Source organism: Anoplophora glabripennis, unplaced genomic scaffold (assembly GCF_000390285.2).
Source record: "Anoplophora glabripennis isolate ALB-LARVAE unplaced genomic scaffold, Agla_2.0 scaffold16, whole genome shotgun sequence".
Lineage (NCBI taxonomy): Eukaryota > Metazoa > Arthropoda > Insecta > Coleoptera > Cerambycidae > Anoplophora > Anoplophora glabripennis.
Window position 1 is genome coordinate 2,202,129 of NW_019416253.1, and position 25,840 is coordinate 2,227,968.

The window sequence follows — 25,840 nt, forward strand, 5'->3', positions numbered from 1 at the left end:
TTACAATAAAGAGTGTTAGATAAAGACAAAATTACGATTCAGTCATTGGAATAAGAACGAATAAAGTTAAACGTACGAATCTGGTTTCTTAAGTGTCTCGGAGATAATCTTAAAATGCGACGACACCCTGTCAGGGAAATAATGCTTTGAAATAAATTTCCAGGTAAGATGCTAACGCAGCTAGACGTCTCCCAGAACAGCCTGACGCAAGTTCCGTCTCCAGCCATCAGAAACCTGCACCACCTCCTCATCTTGAATATGAATCACAACAAGATTAGTAGTCTACATGCCAAAGCCTTCCAAGGACTCGACACCCTCGAAATCCTCACTCTCTACGAAAACAAGATAAATAATATCGACCCTGAAGCGTTCGTGGGTCTCGGCAAGTAAGTGCGAATTTTGTCTGTTCTCGGATAATTTTTCACTTTTCAGTAAAGGTCGTAATAATACGAACGGTGGATTTGTTATAATATCGCAATCCAACAGGAATAATTGGATTTTTATTGTAAAAATATTATCATTCAAAAGCAACTGTTACTTTCTAATGTTGTGGAGAGAATACATAGACTATAGCTTTTAAAATGTGAAATACAATGATACTTTCTCTTTTTAGTTCTGATTTTTATTTAGTGCAATTATATTCCGATATTAAGAAACACTGAATCCTATTAAAATGTGTACTGTTAAGGTCATTTATGTATGAAATAAATAAAGGAGGGCCTAAAATATGTCCTTGAGGTTCCTTAGATATCTACCAGTATTGTCTAGTATAGTTAGATAGAAAATATGACTTTTGTCTTAAAGTAACAATATTGTTGTGTATGAAGCAACATATTTATTTCTATTCTTTTTGTTACGGTGCAGGGGGGATTCACTATATTTTGACTAGGTCTAACAATTACATGATGTATTATTTTCTTAATAATAAACCTTCTTTTCGTTATTTAGTATTATCTCGCTTTACAAACCGCATATGACTTTGCTCGACAGGGAACCTTCTATCCAAATATGTAAAAAAATACATGGTATTCCATTTAAATGAACAAAGTTAGCGTCCGCGGCCATTTTGTTTGGACTTCATTTGTTTTTCTACTATCATTTTCAAAAACTTCATAAAAAAATCGTGCAACTTTTGTATTTCACATTTTTTTATAACTCATAAAACAAAAAAGTTAATGTGGGGGTCAAAATATAGTAAATCACCCTGTGCATTGTCATCTAGCAATGTACTTTTGGTATGAAAACAGTATGAAAAATTCAAGGGATATTAAAGTTAATTTGATTTTGCATATATTTACCTCATAAAGTTGCATTTCATTCCAAACCTGATCTTTAATCTCACAGGTCGTTAAAAGGTAAAACACATTATATAGAGGGAAGTACAATTTCCGATTCCATTTCCGACTTCAGGGACATATATTGATTAAATTTGTAAACAGCCTTTCCCTGTATTGTTTGTCAGTGGATCGTCATTTCAATTAATTTGCAATTAGTTATGGACTATTCCAAAATGGTTTGATAGTTTCTCGCCAGACACATTTTAATTCATTAAGTTCAAAGTTCTATACACGAAAGTGTTCAGAAGAACCTTTTGCCCTTCCTGGAATATAAAAGTGCTGTTCTTCATTTTTCACAACCTAGGAATCAAATGATAAAGAAAGATTATTTGAAGGTCTGTTAATGAGTTGTGGGTGGCCTATCCTTATACAGAAATATTAGGTTTTAATACAAAAAGAATTTAATTAATAGACATCCATAAGGCTGCTTTTTTCGTTAATGTTTTAATATAACAAAACATAGGTGCTTTCCAACGATCTGACAGTCGTCAATAATGGTGATTCCTACAGGTTATTATTTGAAAGGTAGTTCTAGAGAAAGTGGATACGTACTAGCTCTTGCTATAGATAGAAGTCGCCTTTCTGTTTGGGCAAACCCATTCTTTTCTGTTCTTTTGTTGACTTAAAGACACCATTTTTCGTCACGAGTAGCAATCTGGTAAAAAACAGTTTTTGACGAGCTAACTGATGGTGGTTTGTTTGTTTTCGCTTAATACATGTAGCATCCAAACGCCTAATTTTCGAACTTTGCCTGCAAATTGTAATGCAAATGTCATACTATGGTCGACTGGTCACAGTTCATTATCACCAATTACCAGGTTGAGTGGCATGGACATCATTATTATTAGTCATATGGTCTTTTTGTATGTGAAGAATTGGACTGGGGGATATTAGACTGAAGTTCGACGACGTCTTCCTCGTTTATGCCTCTGAGAGTACTGAAAGGTAACCGAGAAACAAGTACAATAAAGTAGTATCGATTTCATCACAAATTTTTGTTGGCTTAAGTGTCGCAAGGAACCTAAAAATGGAAAACTTTGTAAAAAATGTGAAAAATATCTTTACTTGTCTACCAATTTCTCATTAATGCCAATTAGAAATATTATTAGGTATATTCGAAAAGCTCATAACAAACATTGGCATACGTCCTACTAAGGACTAAAGCAAATAGAGCTTTGGAAAAGCTGCGGAAAATTTGTATTTTCATTCTATAACTTTCTCATTTATGCCGTTGAAAATTTATGTTACTTACTATAAATAATGCACTGTGCCAAGTAGGCATAACTCCTTTGTGGGTCCAATATGAAGGCATAAGTCCCAAAGTTGTAGGAAAATTCATGAAAATTTTTACGTCTTTCGGGCTTATGCCATTTTGCATGCACTTAGGAAACTACATTATAAAGTTATATAAATGTAGGCATAAGTCCACATTGGATTTTCATGTTGTAAATTAATTTTGGTACACGAGTAGAAAATATTATTAAAAGCCACTTTATATACTATATATACTTAAATTAATTTAAAAAATGTATCATAAATAATGCAAGTGTCGGAGAAGATATCTATATAAAAAATGAATATTTCTAACTATAGAAGGGAATAAAAAATTTAAAATAAAATAAAATTACATGACAAAGATAATAAGAACTTGAATAATTTTTCGTGAGCATTGTATGGTCCAAAATGTCTGTGAAGTTATTTCTTATTGTCTGGGTGTCCCACGAATTCGAATTTCATCAAGATCAAAAGGTCACAAATTAAATTTATCACACCCATAGGTAATTTTTCAAGGTATAAGAAACATGCAAAAAAATTTTCATGAAAATCGGTTTAGTCTTGTACTGTCGGCAGAATTTTGTTCAAATGAGCACACTGTGCGACAGGGGGGCAATGAACAAGCATCAAAATTCAATAATTGTTTTTTGAAGTGTTCATTTACTTCCATAAATAACTTAAGTCGAGCTTCATCGACATATTGAAGGTGGTTTAATCAATTTTTTTTGTTGAGTACATTTGGCAAACGAATTTTTCAATATCTTTAAATGCGTTACTGCAAAGAAAAATTGTTTATTAAGAATTAAATTACATTAAATGCATGAATTACTTATATTTATAAAATTAAAAATACGCTAAATGCAAGTAAGTATAAGTATTTCGAAAATTGCGCAGGCGATGAAATAAACTTTTTAAACATTTTTACATACGACGGTACCTTGTGGCATTCATGCCACTCCTGAAAATGGATTTTAATAATATTTTCTACTCGTGTACAAAACGGCATAAACGAGAAAATTGTGGCAATTTTCTATTATTTTTTCTACTTTGACGACCTGACTCGTATTAAAATTCAAAATAATTTACAACATGAAAATCCAATGTGGACTTATGCCTACATTTATATGACTTTATAATGTAGTTTCCTACGTGCATATGGCATATATATAAATGGCATAAGCGAGAAAGACGTAACAATTTTCATGAATTTCCCTACAACTTTTCAAAAATTTTTTAGCATATAGTCCTCACCAGGGACTTATGCCCTTTAAAAAAATGAATACTTTCACTTTTTTCTTTGCAATAAGCTTTAATTTATTCACGAGAAAAACGTTGACCAAAACGAAAAATTTTCCGCAGCTTTTCTAAAGCCCTATTTTCTTTAGTCCTTAGTAGGACTTATGCCAATGTTTTTTATGAATATAATATGTCATATTTCTAATCTAATTGGCATAAGTGAGAAATACGTCGCTGTACACATTATTTTTTTTTAAAGGAAAATTGAATTTTCACAAAGGTGTCCCGCAGCCCATCTTTTAAATTTTGTTTATTGTACTTGTTTCTCGGTTACCTTTCAGTACTCTCAGAGGCATAAACGAGAAAGGCGTCATCGAACTTCAGTCTAATATCTCCCGGTCTAAATCGTTCGTGTCAAAATTTTCTTTTTGAAACGAGAAATCTATTGTCGTGCTGTAGTTTCCCTAATGACTCAAATTTTAGATTTTTTATGTTGTTCAGGCCTTTTTTGTTCCAAGTTTTAATAAGCGTATTTTGTTGAACATAGACTCAGAAACGTCTTTTGTAGAGCTGAAAAGTGCCTGGAAGTTGTTTTCTCCAGATATGCCCGTAATTGTTCAAGATTACAGGTGAAGAATATTTCCATTGTTTCCAAGACCAAGTAATCTGTCTTGTTTAAATAATGTTTTGACTTTAAAATATTTAAAGTTTCAAATTTTTGGCTATTAAAAGATTATAATGAAATATTGGAACTATATTTATACCCAATACTCTCAATTTTGGATGCCTCTGACTAAATTTTAGATGTGTTGAAGGTATTTCTAAAAAAAAAAAACATCACGAAAGTTTGCTACAATTTATTCACAACTTTGTGGGAATTTTCATGACATTGTTTTTTGTGTGTATGTGTTCCCCACTATCATCCCTACAATTTCCAAGCTTTCCAACACCCCATACATCTTTTCCCGGGTTAATTTGAGTACTACTTACAAATTCAATGAGACCCAATTTAACTTCATATATTATTTGTTGTTGTGCTTCTCCGCGTCTGTGCCTTACAATGCTGTGACAAATTACACGACGTCGATACCGTAATGAACTCTCGGAACCCCATCCGATCCCATTGTCGTGTTAGCCGTTGGTAGTACATGATCTTTCCAACGGCGAAGTCCATGTAAATGGAAACTGAACAGGTGGGCGGGAAACTCGACTATGTAAACCGTTTCCACACACGTTTTTGCCGCCATTAATAATAGATTATCGACCATATCATCATCGACCTTTAAATTCGACAAGGCCAGGAAGGCGCTTTTGAGTTGTTACAGTGGAACTAAGCGGTGTTTTTGCGTCCGTCAGCCCGACACCAGAAGAGGCGATTAAAATTTCACGCAGTTTAAATGGTGAATATTCTCTTTCATCTCGCTGGAAGCTGGCGGAGTCGATTTAATGACATTGTTCGGAACTGTGACATTTTACTTTACTGGAGAAATTGAAATGCAGTAGTTTGTTCTACTTTCTAAAGCTTCTATCAATAGCTGTCGATTTTAAGTAAAAAAAAAAAACAAGAAATAACATTTCTTGTGTCCTCATTCTACTTTCCTTACTTTTTTTACCATCTTTTGTATCTCAATTTAATCAGCAGTCATACATTTTCTTTTTGAAACCATTTAATGGAAATGTCAAAGGAATTTCTATATTTTACTTTAGAAATGTAAGAAATCGGATCTCTAAGTTGAGTTTAACCGTCACGGAAGCTTGCAAACTTTACTATATGACGTCACAAGTTCAGATGTCAAATGACTGAACAGTTTACAATTTACTGAAGAATATTCTTTTTGTATATTCCGCATAATCTGTTTGTTTTATGCATAATTATATCCCAGTGATCAAGTCAGTATCAGGAGAGGAATTGCTGAATTTTGCCAATGATGGACTGTGACACGGTAATAGAAATCGTTTGTTTTTGAAATGAAAAACAACCAAATCATGAAAAAGTAAGACTAACTCTAGAAGAATCAATAACAACAATTAGATTCTTAAAGTGTACAAAAACGTTTTTTGCATTACAAGGATTTTTCTTTATAATATTACTTGTTTTATTTGGGATAGAACCAAAAAATAATGATGAAATCTAAATGAATACTACAAGCAGTTTGTTTTAGTAATTCACAAAAAATGTTTTACACCAATCAATTTTTAAAGCCATTTGCCAATGTGTATTAATTTCTAATTTAAAATTATAAAAATGGGGAATGGAAAAAACACTACGAATGAAGATGAAGACAATTAAATGAAGATTTTTTTTAATAAATAAGGTAATTAAAGTTCGCTGTTATGGAGTACGGATGTAACTGTTAACTTTTGAAACTGTTAAATCTAAAGAGTTGATAAGTTATTAATTTCGGACTTTAATAATTCTTTTTTAAAGAATTTGTACGTTAATATTAATTAAACAGTAATTAATGACTCATTGAACATTTTACATTTAACAACATCAAGAGTCAATAATTCCTATAAATTTTACGTATATCTATAGGCTGTTACAAATCGCTTCTCACTACAGGGATCTCGGAAAAGGTAAGAGATACGAACTAGCTTAAATGGGGGCAAAGTTGCGTAATCAGAGACTTAATATTATGCGTCTAAAAAATCAAGGCTAACATGATTAGTTTTTGAAATATTTGAAAAATAACGAAATTTTCATATGTAACTTTTTGTCTTTACATAGAAATCTAAATAAAAAATTTAGATAATTTTGGAACGAACACATTGAAGATGAATTTATCGAGATAAAACGTCTGAAGCTGGTTCGGGCTGAGGCAGTACAGTATTGGGGGTCATAAAGGTTTGCAAAAAATAAATATAAATTTAATAAAATTAAAATTAAATAAAATTTCCAGGGCCGTATTTAAAAAAATGATGTTGATGATGGTATTGGCGAGATGAAACGTTACATATGAAAACTGATTATGCCATTCGATAGAGGGCAAAAAGTTGCCATGAGAAAGTGTTTCTTTTTTCAATATCACATCAAACCAGGCTGAAATGAAACAAAAACGGATTTATAAAATTTCGTTTTCTTTCAAATATTTCGAAAACTAATCATGTTAGCCTTGATTTTTTAGAGGTCCCCTGATTATGCAACTTTGCCCCCATTTAAATCGTATATCCGTATATCTTACAGTTTCCGAGATTCCTGTAGTGAGAAGCGAATTTGTAACAGCCTTTACACACTTTTTCACAGACTTCTCCCATGACACTCTCATTGTTCTCAAAAGATTTCTTCATTTAATTGTTCTACTCAAAGACTTTTTTCCATATATTTATATTTTGATAATTTTAAAAATTTTAGTAATTAGAAAATTTTTAAATATTTGAATAATTATTTGCCTAAACTTAAGACCCAAGGAGTTGTAGTTATTCTAAGTTAGGTATACAGGGCCACCAGTAACGCCTCGGTCGCTAGTGACCAAACGGCAAATGTTATAGAAACCTGTTTAGGTGGGTATGTGTAGGTTGATTACGGCTACATTTTAAAAATATTTTGAAATATACAGGGTGCCCAGGAAAAGCGTACCATATCAAAGTTATGTTTTTTTAAATGGAACACCATGTATTTTAATGCATTTTTGAAAGCACCGTAAAAAAATAGGTGAATTTTACCAAAGGTTCTGCATACCTAGGACTTATTGTTTGTGAGATATTTCAATTTTAGTGAAAATGCAGGCTTAGCGTAGAAATTTAATATTAGCAATAAAAAAATAATTTTAAGGAAGCAGCTTTGGAGGGTCTATTTTAGATCCTTGAAGTTATAAATTGTTATATTTGTCGTCACTTAGTATTATACAGGGTGTTCAAAAAACTGCTGAATACTTCTCTCAACTTTAAACAGCAATAACTTGGTTATTTTAAATGGAACACCCAGTATATTTTTACTTTGGGAGTTGGGAAATTTAAAACTCTTTCAAACTGTGTATAGGTTCCCTATACCTATCTCTAACGGTATTGGAGATATTTGTGCCGTTTCGTTTTTTATCGATTTTTTTTGTAAGATGTATCCACGTGTCTTTATCGAGGTCTTTACTGAATTGGTTTGGGTTCTTCTTGATGACGTCTCTTTAAATATAAGGAGAAAAATGTGAATGCAAATAGATGGCGCACCTGCACATTTTTCATATTCAGTGAGAAATTATATAAATCGATAATTAAGTAATAAATGAGTAGGTAAGAATGGTCCATGTCAGTGGCTACCACAGGTGTCCAAACCTCTCGTAATGGACTTCTTTGTTTCGGGCTGTATAAAAATATATCTTGTACACAGTGTTCCACCTACTACTTGCGATGATATGAAGGAAAGGATTAGATATGCATTTGCCACAATCACCCCAAATATTCTAAGGAATGTGAGAATATCATTTGAAGATAGAATAAGATGCTGTATTCAAGAGAATGGTTATCAATTCGAACATCTATTAAAATTTTTCTTTGTTTCTTCTAAAAGTAAAATTTTCTTTAATAAATATTTTTCATGTTCATAAATAATTCAGTTACTTACTACAAACATATTTATACAAAATTAATAACTTTTTATAATTATTCTGCTTATAAAATAATATTTTTTATTAGAAAACTTTTTTGAATATTTTCATGATAATGATAAAAGGAACTTCTACTTTTAGAAAAAACAAAGAAAAATTTTAATTGATGTTCGAATTGATAACCATTCTCCTGAATACAGCATCTTATTCTATCTTCAAATGATATTCTCACGCAAATGCATCTCTAATCCTTCCCTCCAATATCATCGCAAGTAATAGGTGGAACATTGTATACAAGATTTTTTATATAGCTCGCAACAAAGAAGTCCATTACGGTGAGGTCTGGACACCTACGTGGCCACTGACATGCACCATTCCTACTTATCCATTTATTACTAAATTTTCGATTTAAATAATTTCTCACTGAATATGAAAAATTTGCAGGTGCGCCATCTAATTGCATCCTCATTTTTCTCAATATATTTAAAGAGACGTCATCAAGAAGAACCCAAACCAATTCAGTAAAGACCTCGATAAAGACACGTGGATACATCTTACAAAAAAAATCGATAAAAAACGAAACGGCACAAATATCTCCAATACCGTTAGAGATAGGTATAGGGAACCTATACACAGTTTGAAAGAGTTTTAAATTTCCCAACTCCCAAAGTAAAAATATACTGGGTGTTCCATTTAAAATAACCAAGTTATTGCTGTTTAAAGTTGAGAGAAGTATTCAGCAGTTTTTTGAACACCCTGTATAATACTAAGTGACGACAAATATAACAATTTATAACTTCAAGGATCTAAAATAGACCCTCCAAAGCTGCTTCCTTAAAATTATTTTTTTATTGCTAATATTAAATTTCTACGCTATGCCTGCATTTTCACTAAAATTGAAATATCTCACAAACTGTAAGTCCTAGGTATGCAGAACCTTTAATAAAGTTCACCTATTTTTTTACGGTGCTTTCAAAAATGCAGTAAAATACAGGGTGTTCCATTTAAAAAAACATAACTTTGATATGGTACGCTTTTCCTGGACACCCTGTATATTTCAAAATATTTTTAAAATGTAGCTGTAATCAACCTACACATACCCACCTAAACAGGTTTCTGTAACATTTGCCGTTTGGTCACTAGCGACCGAGGCGTTACTGGTGGCCCACCCTGTATATGCCAATTTTCAATTATTCTAAAAAAAAATCTTATTGCTAAAACATTGTTTACGAATATTGTATTTGTCTTAGATTTTAACATATTTATCTCATAATACACTTGATCTACTCGATCTGCCTCTCTATAATTGATATAAGTTGACACAGTCTTCTGCTTCATAATTGAGATACATATCCATAATCTTCGAGAAGCTTTTACAAAAAATGCTTCAGTGGAACATATCAATCCAGTTGGATATATGGACCAATTATAGATCAATCATATTTATCAACAGAGAAAACAAACTTCTTTTTCCTAATACTATTGACCAACTTTCTTACGTTTCAAAGAGACAGACAAGGAAAGGATGTTTGTAACTACGTTATACTTTGGAAGTTAATGTCAAATTGAGCATAAGTGATTGATTTCCTTTCAATTCCAGGAAGTTGAAAAGGTTGAATTTGGGTGGCAACGGGTTGACTTCGGTGCCCCAGAAGGCTCTGTCAATTCTTGACACCTTGAAGAAGCTGGAGATGCAAGAAAATCGAATTAGCGAAATCAGAGAAGGAGACTTCGAAGGTATGTTGAAATTTATTCTTTGTCTCGCAAAAGTATTTTGGTAAAAACACAGCTTCAAGCACTTCAATTTAAGATTTAACATTTGGATTAACGAATTGAAATATATTTAAATCTTTGAAGGCTCTTGATGCTGCCCCCGCCATAAGTTTCTTCCCTTCAAACATAAAAGAACTAGTCAAATAAATCTAGCGCGGGTATATTAGACGGTAGATGATAATAATTTCTGCAAGTTGGATACTTAAATAACGTTCCGATGGTAAATACTTTTCTCTAGCGGATTAGAATATAAATCGCAGAACTTTCATTAAAGTGGGCACATCCTGAAGTTTCAAGAGAAATAATTTATTTCCAGGACTGAGAACTCTCGACTCCTTGGGTCTGGCCCACAACAAACTGAGGCAGGTCCCACCCAGAGTGTTCTCTCACCTTGGCTTGCTGAATTCTTTGGAACTGGATGGCAACAACATTGATAAAATAGACCCGGAGGCTTTCGCAGGACTGGAAGGTGAGTTTTTTTTTACTTAGACTTAGATTTCTTTCCAATCTGAAAACCAAACAGATCCGTATTAGTTCTGACGTTTATTAGAATTCTGGCCAACCTAATATTATCGTTATTATTATTGATAGGTGCAAAGGAAATAGAAAGTTATCTCTGAATAGAATCCAGTAGAAACTTTCAACTTTATTGTCTTCGTTAAGACAATGTGGGTAGTTCCAAAAGTTAATTCAATTAACTTTGAAATTAATTAAATAACCAGCAATGCTTTATCGTAAAGCGAATTATTATTTAATTCTCTTGCCTATACCAATTGATTCGAAGTGAGGATGGAAAAAATTCGAAAACGTATTTGGTATATCATATCAAGCTTGGAATAGAAGGCCATAATGTTAAGCACACCAAAAAAACTAAAAACAAATATGATCCTCAAATGAAGAAACGTTTTCCATTTTCAGCAAATCCATCACCAAATGCATTGCAACGGTTTTTTGACCTAAGGACAATGATTAATTAAATGCCTCTCTCATTAACTTCACCTATTTCCTTATACATTAATTCGTACACAGATTCTAATACATTCGAATTTGAAGTTCGTGTTCCCCTTCCCCCATTCTGAATTGAAAATCGATTTCCTTACACAAACTTTTATTGGTCATTGAAGTTATAAAAGGGGATAAGCTCGTCTAGTCGAAGTATAGTGTAACAACAGTTTTAGTGTGTTTCCTTGTAGAAAATTTCTATAAACTTTAATAGGGGTAAATTGTTCTCCATTTATTCCACCCTATGTAGCACAGGAATGTTCAAACTGCCTTTTATCAGCAATAATATGATGCTTACCTCTTAGCATATCGTTTTCGGTGTACGAATTTTGTAGTTTCTGCATATTCAAGCAAATATCAACATTTCGTATTGCTTACTGTGATAAAAAAGTGTAAAAACAAAACAAAAGAGACAGTTATGAAATAAACTTCGTCAGGTTTCATTTGTTTTGCCTTAGTAGACTAAGTATTAATTACACAGCCCCACAAAAAAAAGTGGCAGGTCCGAAAGACAAGACTATGGTATCCATATGGTTTTGGGGTTGCAGAATCCGGTGTCCGTTCGACACGATTAGCTCTGGTTTGAGGTCAGTTCAAGGTCAAATGTAGAAAATCAATTGTCAACAACCTAAACCTATGTATCTATTTTTCAACCCATGTATTGTTTTTGGGGTCACCGAATCCGAATCCAGTGTCCGTTTGACGCGATTAGCTCTGGTTTAAGGTCAGTTCAAGGTCATATATACAAAATCAATTGTCAATAAACTAAACCTATGTATCTACACGTTTTTGGAGTCGCCGAATCCGGTGTCCGTTTGACTCGATCAGATCTGGTTTAAGTTCAGTTCAAGGTCAAATGTAGAGAATCAATTGTCAACAAAGCAAATCTACATATCCATAAGTTTTTGGGGTCGCCGAATCCGAATCTGATGTCCGTTTGACTCAATCAGATCTGGGTTGAGGTCAGTTCAAGGTCAAATTTGGAGAATCAATTGAAAACAAAGTAAACTTACATATCTATACGTTTTGGGGGTCGTTGAATCCGAATCTGATGTCCGTTTGAAGTGATCAGGTCTATTAAATACTTTCTAATAGAAATAGATCAATCAACATACGAAAGATACTTATTTAAATATTTTGGTTTTAAACCTAAGTGAAAAACTTTATTGGGTTTGAGCAGAGAGAAAGGTTTCAGCAAGATGTTAAAGAAGGGAGAAATTTGGGTGGCAATGAAACTATCACTGATATTGCTAGTGATTCTAGTGATGACGAATATATTCCATATCACGTTGTGAAAAAGACAAGAACAATATCACAAAAAAGTAAATGATGTTCGAGATTTGGGCCTGGCAGAGAATGGAGCAGAGTTCCTAATATCATGGCTAAAAAAATACTAAGCAAGCCGGAAATGTGAAAGTTTTTTACTATCACTACAGAAATAAGGAATATTTTTCTAACGAAGAAGAATTTTCCTTAGGTTACTCCAATGATATTGTTGGATAAATCACTTCAAACATGGATGTTATAAACCTAACGCACATTGAAACAAAAGTGCCATATATTGAAGATAGTCTTACATAGGATCAAATACGAACAACATAAACGGCTTTACATTTGACCTTGAACTGAACTTAAACCAGATCTGATCGAGTCAAACGAACACCGGATTCGGATTCGGCGACTCCAAAAACAATAGATACGTAGATTTAGTTTGTTGGCAATTGATTTTCTACATTTGACCTTGAACTGACCTTAAACCAGAGCTAATCGCGTCAATCGGACACCGGATTCGGATTTAGCGACCCCAAAAACGTATAGATACATAGGTTTAGTTTGTTGTCAATTGATTTTCTATATTTGACCTTGAACTGACCTTAAACCAGAGCTAATCGTGTCAAACGGACACCGGTTTCGGATTCAGCGACCCCAAAACCATATGGATACCATAGTCATTGTTTCTTTATATATTTGTGGGCGCAGCTCAAAAAATGGTCGCGTTCCAAAAAGTAGGCGCGTCCCAAAAAGTGGGCACCAAATTTCAATACGGGGGTGCAACTGCAGTATAATATTTCAACATAAAATAAATATTATTTGAAAACGCATTTCATTTTTGTATTCAATTTTATAAAATGTGAGTGTTTCATAAAATTTCAAGGGGCGCTTTAAAAATCATTACAGAAACTGACTTTGATAAAATATTTATTAACTTAGTATACGAATACATTATATTTTTATTAATATAAATTTTTCAGGGATAAGTGATATATATGAGAAAGTAAAAAAAAGTGGGCGCAAAATATTCATTTGAGGGCGCAGTTGCAAACTATTAATTCCAATAAAGTAAATGAAATCTAATATAAACTCTGTTGTTTTACAAAATGTGATTGAGGAAAATTCAATGGGCGCCATAGAAAATTATAAAAAAAATTGTGATATCAAAAACAAATTACTCTGGCAAGACACTTATTAACTTTTTGTATAGTCCCTTTTGTTATTAAAAACTCTTGCAGGAAATGGCATCAATGAAAAAGTTCAAATAAGTGGGCGCAAAGTATTGATACGCGGGCGCAGCTGCAAACTTTTCTTTCAAAGTAAAAGAATACTTTGACGATGCATTTTTGTATTCTGTTTTAAATAGTGGCTACGTATACACCTAGGGGCGCTATAAAAAAATAATCACATGTACGTGGGGGTGCCAAGAACGTCAAAATTTAATCTCCAATAACGCCCAAGCTGCTTAATATTACCAGGGATCCGTCGTAACGTTTTTAACACTAACTGCTTTTTTACGACCGTCTTATCGCTCGTATCCATTCCAGAGAACCTCCAGTACCTGCGACTGGGCGACAATAACATCCACACCATCCCCACGGAGGCGTTAAAGCGGCTGCACCGGCTCCGTCATCTGGACTTGAGAGCCAACAACATCTCATATATAGCGGAGGACGCTTTTTCCGGATTCGGGGACTCGATTACATTCCTCAACCTGCAAAAGAACGAGTAAGTATGCGATTCCTTTGCCCGCTCGAGGAGGGTGCTCGAGAGATTGCGGTTTTAATGGCCCTCCTGTTGCTCTCTTACGGAGTTTTAATGCGGTTATGTGGTGCTCGAGGTGCTAGAGCAAAGTGAAGCTGGGGCTGTTTCAAATATAATGGTCTACTCATATTTTAGGGATAATTGCCAGATGTAACGCAGGAGTGTAGCCGAGGATGCGGAAAAATGTGTCTGTGACAGGAGGAAAAATATTTTTTGCTAATGTTTCGAAAAAAAATATTTTCTCAATGTAGTGATTTATTGCGGCAAAGACACTGACTCCTGATTTGACACAAAAATATAGCAACCAGTTTAAATTCCTTGAAAACTATTAAAACGTTTTATTGCTTAAAATAATTAATAAAGAACCAACTTACTTCGATAATAACCGCGTAACAATTCAAGCTAATAAGGTCGATAATAAGGCTTGAAGTAATCTTCTAATTAAGTTTGTTAGTTTTATGTAAAATATATTAAAGCAGCTTAGTTTATAATAAGCTTAAGTTACTCCAAAATGCTCTTGTCTCAGATGTACCTCCATCAGGTGTGTTACACATACTTTTCCAGGTTTTAAGCCTATGAACTATCTGATATAATCTTACTAGCCATTTGGAAACTAGAAAAAAATATAATATAGTAATGCACAGTCAAATATGTCTGTATAGTAAATGTAAATGTTATATAATAATGACACAAATCAACGAAAATATCAACATCAGTATCATCATCGTCGTTCTATACACCTTTTTTTTTCTTCATAACTGTAAATTATGAAGTCCCTTTTTTAAAATAAAGTTGTAACTAGAAATTAAAACAGCAACAGTTGTGTGACAACCACACTCAAATCAACAACCAAGTTCACCATTTACAGAATAATCATCAACAACAGCACCATCATCATCATCATCATCATTAATATTTTGTTATCTACGTTATGGATTTTGACCAGTTTTTCTTGTTTTTAACTGTGTAATATTTAAATTATTTTTCCAAACAGAAGGCTGCATTGCACCTGAAAATAAAGACAACAAAGATGGTTCTGCCGTAACGACACTCAAATCTACAAGCATTTTACACCAAAACAACAAAAAAGTTCACCATTTCACGCACAAAAACATCATCACCACTACCGTCATCATCAACATCTTCACCACCATCATTTGTTCATCAATCAGCATCATCACCATCATCTACATCTACACCATAGATTTTAGACAGTTCTTGTAGTTTTTGAGTGTAAAATACATTTTTTTCCAAATAGAAAGTTGTATTGCACCTAGAAATTAGAAGAGCAAATACTGTGTCGTAACGGCATTCAAATCATGAATCATCGACATCATCATCGCCATAATCATCATCATCTATATCATGGATTTTGCCCATTTTTTTTTTTGTATTAATTGTTTTACTGAAAGCAGAATAGTTGTCATAATGACATTCAAATCAGCAACCAAGTTCACCATTCATAAAAACATCATCATCATCGTCATCATAATTATTATTATCACTGTCATAAATATTCCAACTTTTAAGTGCTGAAATTCGTTTTCCAAATAGAAAGCTGTGTCACAACTGGAAATACAAACAACCAAAGTCATAATCATAATCATCGTTAACACCACCATCAGGTCATAGATTTTATCCAATTGTTTTTAACATAAAAAAACTGAAATTCCATTTCTAAGCAGCTGTATAGCAACTAGAATAGGAACTTCAATAAAAAAATCATCTTCATAATCGTCATCATCGTCAATGTTGCTGTTCCAAGCAACTATCGATCTATCTCGTACATCTTTCCCCTTACATCAAACGTTATTCATAATGGCTTCTCATGGTTAAAGATTCCCAGGGCTGTAATTCAGTTTTAATACTGGAATGGTAATTTATACATTTGCACACCCTTGTCTGTTTACATAAATTTCACGGTTGATGCATACAGCGTCTCAGATGTCATCTTATTGACTTTATCCAACCAAATGAGATGATGAAATATTTACCCGTAAAGGTAGTTAAATATTGAAATGTTGTAAGTAAACAAATCGCGAATGCTAAGCAACCAGGAGCTTTTTGAACTTCGTACAATTTTAAAACTATGCAAAAATATGGAAAGCTTATAAATATACATGTTTTGTAGGTTCTAAATAAAAATAATAAATTGAGTACATTAGTTCTGCAGGAATGTCGAGATGACGGTGTATATTTTCTTCTACTGCCTATTTTAAATTCAAACAATTAAATTTGTTATACCTTGAATAAAAATTAGTCAGGTTAAGGAAGATAACATTTTCCATATTATTTTGGAACCATTATCTCCAAATTTACAACCAATCGTTGATAATGTAAAGAAGTTCTGTCAAAATACGTAGTATTATTCCAACAGCAGTAACAACTTTTCTAACAACGCAATAAAAATTCTCCTTCAAACGCAACACTTCTTTGTGTCAATTAATTATACTTGGGTATACGTTTTCAAGGACAAATTTTTAGCTGATAAGAATGTTTTTGTTTAATTATCATTAATTACCTGTCGACGGGAGGTATTACAGGGGTGAATTAAAACCCTATTATGTTACTGGTAGTATTGTAATAATTATATGAATGTAAAAGGAAAAAACGGAGTATTTTATCCTACAAATGTTTTGGGAGCACGCAAATTTGACAGATACCTATTTTTGCACAAATACGGGGATCTCCAAGGGAAACTCAATATCAGTAAATAATGCCTCTCTGTTTTGCAACAAATTTGATGACTATGACTTTTGATAGAATTGGGGATAAAAAATGATGTATAGAATATAGATGTCGATTTCATCTACAATTTTTTTGAGCAATAGTAAAAATAATTTACCATTCTTTCAAATCTCCTTCTGGGAAAAATGTATTTTCGATTGTTAAAATATCGCAAATAATTCCAAAATAAAACTATCTTCATCTGTTTCGTCAACGTCTGTGGAAATAATATCTCAATTATTTGATCTAACCTTAAGAATGTTTTTCATATAAAGGGATAAATATCCAGGATTATATTTGAATATAAAAAACACTTCTTTTGCAAAATGTGTATTAGTTTAAGCACAAATATAATGATTCAATTTTGAATCGCATCTTCAAAAATAAAGTTCTTAAGTTTTTCTTTGTTTAACAACTTAATTTACATTCAATTTCCATCATTGCTCATCCACATTTATAACAATTCCGTCCTTTAAAAACTTTTTGCAAAATTATGTTCTTAATTCTTCTTCTTAATTTTGATTTAGTTCACAACAAATTAATCCCTGCAAAATCGTACACTCCAAAATGTAATAATTTTCCCGTTTCATCTTGCACAACTTCTATGAAACATCTTAATTTCTTAACCTAACCACAATATTAGTCCAATTCAATAGAAACTGAGGCGACTATTACTTCGAAAACCGCAGCAGAAGCAAAAATTCCACCGATCACCTTGCTAGAATGAAAGAAAGTTAGCAAACCTCATTAGTTAGCTAGAACATTTAAACTCCAACTGATGTCAATTTCTCAGCAGAGGGTCTTTCTTCCATTGCGTTGTTTCCCAGGTCTCTTCTGCGAGAAGCAAATCGACAATATTCTGAAAAATTACAACGAAAAGTAAAAGGAGCATCCACAATTCTAAGAAATAGATTATTTGATGAGAAAATCAGAAGCGATAATCCACAACTTTTCATAACTGAACTTTAAACTACCGACAGGAAATTTATTTAGTATAATTATCTTTTATTTTGATCCAAAAATGCACTTGTATGGAGATAAATTAGAGCACAAATGGGTATTGTACGTGGTTAATCCACTTACTCGAAGTGTAACTTCAATACTATCATGGAGAAAAACTATCTGAAATTGTTTTTATTTCTTTGATGATACCGTCGATAGTTTTATAATGATTTAGACCAGGGCGGATTTGTTTTGAGGTGAATGTGAGAGGGGGCAAGCAAATTTTTTCTGGGTTGCCTTCAGTACAACTCACATATTGAATGTGTAGATCCCTAGATCTGGACGAGGTCCGGAACATTTTCAAAATTGCAAAAATGTTATTTTATATTATAATTTTTGAAAAAAAGTAAATTGGAAATTGATAAATGTAATCTAAATGTTTAAAAATAAAAAAAAGAGTATTAACATTAAAAATTTACTGTTGCCGTCCTAATCAACCGATTTCAATTTTTCAAAAACCATTTGAAAGGTTGAGCGGTCTTTTCTATGTGAAAAAAATTTCCAAATTTCTAGATGCTTTATTGTTGTACAACATTTTGAATATTCTATTTTTTTCAAAAAATTATTTAGCGAAAACTAACCGATTTTAATGAAATGTGGCGTGTTATTTTATTATACTCTAAAGTTTTTTTTACCAAAATTAGAATGCCCTCCGAGCAAATAAAATATTTTAAAAAATTATCCAAAAAACTTGATTATTTTGCCTGTTTTTCATCAATTATTGCTATTATGCAACATCGGTAATAAATTTAAACATTTTTAACATACAGTATATTGTACAAAATTCAATTTTAAAACTTTTTTCCGCTTCAATATTCCTCCAAAATGCATAGGTTCCAAGATATAAGTAAAAAACTCAGAGAAAATAGGTATTTTTTTAAAAGTTTTTAAACATTTTTGCAATTTTGAAAATGTTCCGGACTTCGCCCAGATCTAGGGATCTACACCTTTATTATGTGAGTTATACTGAGGATACCTACATATTGTTCCGCCAAAAGTTAAGCCCACGTTTTTTTTATGTGCATTGAAAAATTTTCATTTCTAGTGATATTTGAAAGCCAAAAAGCCAAAAAGCCAAAAATCTCCGTGAATATACGATTCGCCCAACTATGGACTTTTTGAAACAGACACCGTCTGGACTAACATGGATTTTATAACAGATATATATTACTTGACGTCCTGATAATCTTTGGCGAGTGGAGGAAACACGAATATGTTGTTTTATGTTGTATTTGTTATATGAAGTGTTACTATTAATATATAATATACAGGGTGTCTAAAAACCCAGATCCTGCGATTGACGATCCAAATCTTTGTATAGAGCCCTATTTAAAAAAGGGTTCAGATAAATGTTGTAGGATATAAAAAAACCGATATCCCGATTTGATCTTGATCTTAAGTTTCAAGGTCAAGCAAAGGTTAACTAATTGTTTTTGTCAGAAATCGAATGTCCAAAATCGGGGTCGGAACATTTTTTCGATTTGTCCTTGTAAGTCACTTAAATATCAAACTCAGTTTTCTATGAATAATTCAATAAAAATGTTTCAAGAAAAATTTGTAGGATTTTGAATGACACATTAGATGGTGATCTTGGATTTGACGTAACAGCTGATTAGATATTAGTTTTCAGAATGGCCTTATCTTCAAATTTTAATTATTAACTTGAATTTGTTGAATTTCAAAATCGTTGTCAAGGTTATATTACGTCTACTAAATTCCATTACTTTTGCATCCATTATTTTTTGTGAAAAAATTAGTATGGCCTTCAAAAAATTCTTACATAAAATTTGGGGTTGTATCGGTTACTGGTACAAAAACAGCGTTTTCCATTTACATTAAGTTGATCTTAGTTTGACCTTCCAACCTGTGGTGATGGTCAAATTCAACCAGGTCAACATGTAATATTTTATTCAAAATCCTACAAATTTTGCTTGAAACATTTCTTCCAGAGTTATTCAGAGAGAAATGAGCTTGACCCCCAATTCTCTAGCTGTCAAAAAAATAGAGTACCACGTATAATATTTTCAAGTTGAACTTGGATTGACCTTGAAACTTGAAGTCAAGGTCAAAATGTTAAATATTGCTATTAATATACAATCTATTTACTGTTACAATGTTTGAGTAGGTGTGTCACTACAACAGTTATACTCCTATTATCTTTTTTTTTGTATTTATCTTTCTGATGCCTTACTGTAACGAATTTTTGAGGAATTTTATGTTTGCAAAATTGAAACTACTTGTTGGTTCGCGAGTAATTATATTATTTTACCAAAAAAGTTAGAGTCGACTTTCAGAAGGGAAAAGCAGTATTAAAAATCCTATTTATTGCTTCTGCATTTTTTTAAAATTATCTATTTATATGTTTAATTTCAGCATAAGGTCTTTATCCGGACTCATATTCGAGAACCTAAACTCCTTGGAAACCCTGAATTTGCAAAACAACAAGCTGATGCACGTTACGGAGGACGTGATGGAGCCAATATTGGATACTCTCAGAGTTGTTGATATCATGGGTAAGTATAAAGCAGTCATTCTGTTTTACGATACACCCCTTAACACTGGCAGGGACCTGTAATGTTTCTCCGGTGTATCCTTCGCGCATTGGATCATCATTTGCGTGTTCTTCGGAGTGTTCTTCAAGAGCCGTAATGGCTAATATCTGGAATATCAGCGAGCTTCGCCTGTAAACGGCTTCTGAAGGTGGCACCCCATACTGATTTATAACTTTTAATACTATGTGTCGCTTTTCTAGATTTTATGGAATTGCCGTAACGTTTTCAGCTTTTATAAATTCATCATCCATATCTAGGCTCTAAATCTAAAATATGTTTCTTCTGGTGACGTTAATGAAAGAAAAATTGGACTGTCTTCTATATCAAAGATATATTTTACTAAACTAAATTATCAAATGTGATGGTATTATTTTTAATTAACTTTTATTATTGTTGCCCTTACTAATTATTTACTTATAGTCCAAGCATTCTGTCGCGGATTAATGTTAAATTTGCAGAAATTATTACCTGGACAAAAAAAATATGACCGTATGGAAAATTAAATTTTTTATTGAGTTTCTTGGTCTTTAAACTCGATTCAAAATGGCGAACATGCTTAAAAAAATCGCAAAGTTGCAAAAAACGGTTTTTCTAAAATAACTAAAAATATATAGCACCGATTGAAAAATTTTAAATGAAAAAGTTGTAGGTTTTAAAAAGATCTATTGACTGATTGTTTGTAAGTAAGTATCGATTGCTTTGATACTTTTCGAGATACATCGAAAAAACCGTTAATAATCTTCTCTTTTCTCTTCTTCTATAACTCGTTTACATCTACGTTCCCATACTTGCTATTTACTGCAAGCATAGCCCGCGGCAAGCCAAAAAAGTAATTTTTTTAAAAAATTTAAAAATATTAATTATTTTTCGATATAGTCTCTCGAAAATTGGCTAGATCTTCTCAGCGGATAGCCCTACAGTGACGATTTTCCGTTTATTTTCTTCGTAAAGAGTTATATTATCATGCTGTTAAAAAATGTTGACGATTTTATTAATTTTAAGGATCAAAAAATGACTGAAAAAATTGCACTTTTTTTGGGGATGTTTTTTTCAAATAACAATTTCAATTTTTATTTTATGAACACGACTTTTAAAGAAAGAAACTGCTGATATCTTTTCACGAATTTGAAAAAAAAAATGTTTTTTTACTACCTTCTGAAGCCGAGATAATTTTTTTATTTAAAAAAAAAATTGGGGACGCAATTAACATTTTACAGCGATGCCCTTGATGGAGGTTAATATTAAATACTTGTATTTTCAAAAAAATAAAAAATAAACACGAATATTATAGTCATTTTCTCCTTAGAAAAAATATTGTCCCGTAAATGTTTAGTTTTTAACTTATATTTTTTTTTACTTTTATTATACTTCTTCGCGAAAATATGGACGACGAACAAGAGAATGAATCAAAAGACAATCCGACAAAGATAAGAAGAATTTAATTCGATAAATAATTTTATCTATATAGGATACTGTTAGTTTTCATTGTAATAATTTTATAGATATTTTATACATAGTTGTATAATTATTAAATATTTTTGTAAATAAATTAAATTCTTTAAACTTATTTTACACCAAAATTAATTAATTATTGAAATGATGAAGTAATTGTTAAAAAGCCAGCAACAAGTACAACGTCAGTATGATTAATGAAGCATAAAATTAAGGTATTACACGAAAAATAATGTAATATTATTAATTATTAAAATGACGATAAATGCAATAAAATGTAAATTAAATAAAAACTAAACATTTACGTACAAAAGAAGTTTTGTTCAAAAGCCGAGATATCAATGATTTTGCAATTGCGAGCCATTTAGACTGCACGTCATCAGTTTTCAGAGCGAGCGCGCGCCGCTTCCCCCTACTTCTCCGTTCGGTCCAGCTGACGCACTCAGCGCTTGCACGCTTCAGTTTATTATTCAATTACTAATACTAAGAATCAAGTAAACATATCCTACTTTTTTTTTTGAAAATATAAGTATTCAATATTAACCTCCATCAAGTGCATCACTGTAAAATGTTAATTGCGTCCTCAATTTTATTTTAAATAAAAAAATTATCTCGGCTCCAGAACGTCGTAAAAAACATTTTTTTTTTCAAATTTGTGAAAAAATTTTAGCAGTTTCTTTCTTTAAGTCATTTTCATAAAATAAAAACTGAAATGGTTATTTGAAAAAACACCCAAAAAAAGTGCAACTTTACAGTCATTTTTTGGTCCTTAAAATTAATAAAATCGTCAACATTTTTTAACAGCATGATAATATAACTCTTTACGAAGAAAATAAACCAAAAATCGTCACTGTAGGGCTATCCGCTGAGAAGATCTAGCCAATTTTCGAGAGCGCCTTTTTTTAAAAAATCGATATATCTCGAAAAATAATTAATATTTTTAAATTTTTCAAAAATGTACTTTTTTGGCTTGCCACGGGCTATGCTTGCAGTAAATAACAAGTATGGGAACGTAAATGTAAACGAGTTATAGAAGAAGAAAAAAGAGAAGATTTTTAACGTTTTTTTCGATATATGTCGAAAAGTAACAAAGCAATCGATACTTACAAAAAATTAGTCGATAGATCTTTTTAAAACCTACAACTTCCTCATTTAAAATTTTTCGAGTGCTATATTTTTTTAGTTATTTTAAATTTTTTTTAACCATGTTCGCCATTTTGGATCGAGTTTAAAGAACAAGAAACTTGATTTAAAATTTAATTTTCTATACGGTCATATTTTTTTGTCCAGGTAATAATTTCTGCAAATTTAACATTAATCCGCGACAGAATGCTTGGACTATTTGTATCGAGAATACAGTATGAATTTTGTGATAGAACAGCAGTAGAGCAAAATGAGGGAACGTTTCCCAGGGAGCATTCTATTCTCTCACCGTCAACAATCGAGCTCCAGTTTTCTCATTGTCCTGATGTCCTTCATGACCTCATATCCAAGCCAGGGTCATTTCGCTTTGACTACTTACCTTCACTAACCCCATACAATCCCAGACTAGCATAGATTTAATCTTAGTATAGTAGGAGGTTCCGCTTGTGTCGCTGATGACTGATTTTTATGTTTAGATAATCCTTTGGTCTGCGATTGTGAGTTACAGTGGTACAAGAACTGGCTTAGCACGCTAAAGGACAAGGACGACGAGATGATGCAGAAGAAGCGCACGGTGTGCACCATCCAGCACGAGCATAGGGAATACAGCCTGCAGAGCTTGCCTCTGGAGAAGATGAACTGCGTCATCAAGTCGTACGGAAACGTACAGATGAGCAGCTCCACCAACAACCGAGTCAGTCTTCTGACACAGATGGCCGTCAGCATATGCATTTTAGCTAGGTATATTTAACGTTAGGGTTTTACTAGTGAGTTTTCATTTGTAATTAGAGTATACACATATAGGAGTATAAAGATATTTAGCGAGGAGAAATTTTATATTTAAAAGTTGATAGATTTAATCTTCTTTGCGAGTACACTAGAGCTTGTACTTTTGCTTATACTCTAGTTGAGCTTGTTTGCTTCACACAACTTATATCTAGATGTCTTTTATAGAATGGTATCCTTTGGACCTGCGGGACTTGAACGTTTGTTGAAAAAAATAATAGCTTTAAACATTCGGCTAACTGATTGTGTCTCTTGCGACAAAAGTCCAAGGCCGGTGGGTTCGAAGCGGTGTTTTATACATATCAGAACGTTCCTTGAACTAAAGGAAATAGACTCGTGTACCAGGGGATGATAGAAATCCACCACTTAACCTTTACGTGTCCCAGTTTACTCTATATCTGTATTTTATCTATATATCTTGATGTTTACGGAATGTCTAGTTGTATTTGTAGGTGTTTAAGGAACTTACAATTTTTTTACGAGTACGTTGAGTTGGGAACATCGCACGCCAGACTCGAATTCATTTTCATTTGGGACAAAAATTGGCCTACATATCAAGGTGGATGGAAAAAAATCATATCAATCGTGCCGCATTAATTGTAATACAACTTATTTTATGAAAAAGGTACTCCGAGAGGTTCAAGTCTTGCGAGACAGTAAAGTTCTACGCATACGAGTTGCTTGTATCCATGGAATTTTATGTGAGATTTGAATCCCTTAGGCATCGGATTTTTTGTAAGATAGGCGGGAGCCAAAAGTGCATGTTAGTTATAAATGAAATATATTTATCTGAAAATGTGAGCTTCAATATCCATATCATTAATTGTTAAAATTATATTTATAAGAGTATATACGATAGACGTAGAATTAGAGGTAAGCATTTGTCAATGCACTTGTGTGTGTTCACCAAATTGGAAAAGATACCTACTTCATGCAATTTTTGCTCTACACGTACCTAATAAACTAGTATCTAGAGTGGTTAGTATTGAGAAACCAGAAGAGATCCCATTGTTTAAAACCTTTTTCCCAGTCTGCATTGCCATAACAAAAAGACCGACCACGGAACTGGAAAACTTGCATGAAGGATCAAAATTAATTAGAAAAAGGTTTTAAAAATTATTAGAGAGCAATATTTTTTACTAATACCTACTTCAGGCTGAAGAGCCAAAAACTAAACATATCATATATAAAATTATCTTTAGACTATCTGCGATACGTGTTACTGAGATATCCCAAGGATATTTTGTAATATTCGTTAGTGACTAGCGGACAGAGTCGTGCAATTGATAAATGGAAGTATTTTTGTGGCAATGTTTGGGCCCGCCGCGAACGCCGGCTCCGGCCAGACCATTTCGAGACATATCCGGCCGAGGCAGAGCACAGCTTCGCGTCCCTATGGATGCTCAAAGCAAAAGCACAATATTTTTCTAAGATTTCTAGTGTCAGGTCGTTATCGCATGGGGACGCGAAGAGCTCGCCCGCCACCCCATTTTTTACTATTTTACCATATCAGGTGTATGTGTAACTATGTATAACGCACTACTCGGTAACGAGGTACTTGTGTATTCATTATAAAGATGGCTGTTGTGTACTGTGTCATAATATATTCAGAATATATTCAGTGTTTCCAATTGTAACATTCTACATAAATGTCAAATTCAATAAAGAGATTTATGCTGACACTACCCAGCGCTGTTTCATTTCACACCTATTTCCACGCTCATTCAAATTTGAATTAACAGGGGCATCATCATAACCAATAGTCATTCAAACAAGATCGTTTTTCCCTACTAGCCTTTAAATCATACTGCATCCCTCTTGTTAGCGAGTTCTAAACAGTTTTTCCGTGAAGTTATTATAATATCAAAAGACAAATAGCAGATACAGTTTTGTCAACGGTTACCACATGGCCACACCTTTTGACCCAATATATTTTAGACATATATGTACATGTATATAGTACTTCATCATTATTGGGACA

At 32.7% G+C, this 25,840-nt stretch overlaps 1 protein-coding gene across 3 annotated transcripts in view; it reads left to right on the plus strand.

Annotated features, from left to right (window-relative positions):
* Window positions 1–25,544, plus strand: part of LOC108914228 (leucine-rich repeat-containing G-protein coupled receptor 4) — a 151,910-nt gene extending 126,366 nt beyond the window's left edge. For all 3 annotated transcript variants that reach the window (XM_018719999.1, XM_018719994.1, XM_018720007.1), the window contains exons 4-9: window positions 164–386; window positions 9,987–10,123; window positions 10,476–10,628; window positions 13,981–14,161; window positions 20,300–20,439; window positions 23,550–25,544. In XM_018719999.1, coding sequence (XP_018575515.1) covers window positions 164–386; window positions 9,987–10,123; window positions 10,476–10,628; window positions 13,981–14,161; window positions 20,300–20,439; window positions 23,550–23,824 — 1,109 coding nt within the window. In that variant the 3' untranslated portion in view covers window positions 23,825–25,544. The remainder of the gene's footprint in view (window positions 1–163; window positions 387–9,986; window positions 10,124–10,475; window positions 10,629–13,980; window positions 14,162–20,299; window positions 20,440–23,549) is intronic.
* The last annotated feature ends 296 nt before the right edge of the window (window positions 25,545–25,840 follow it).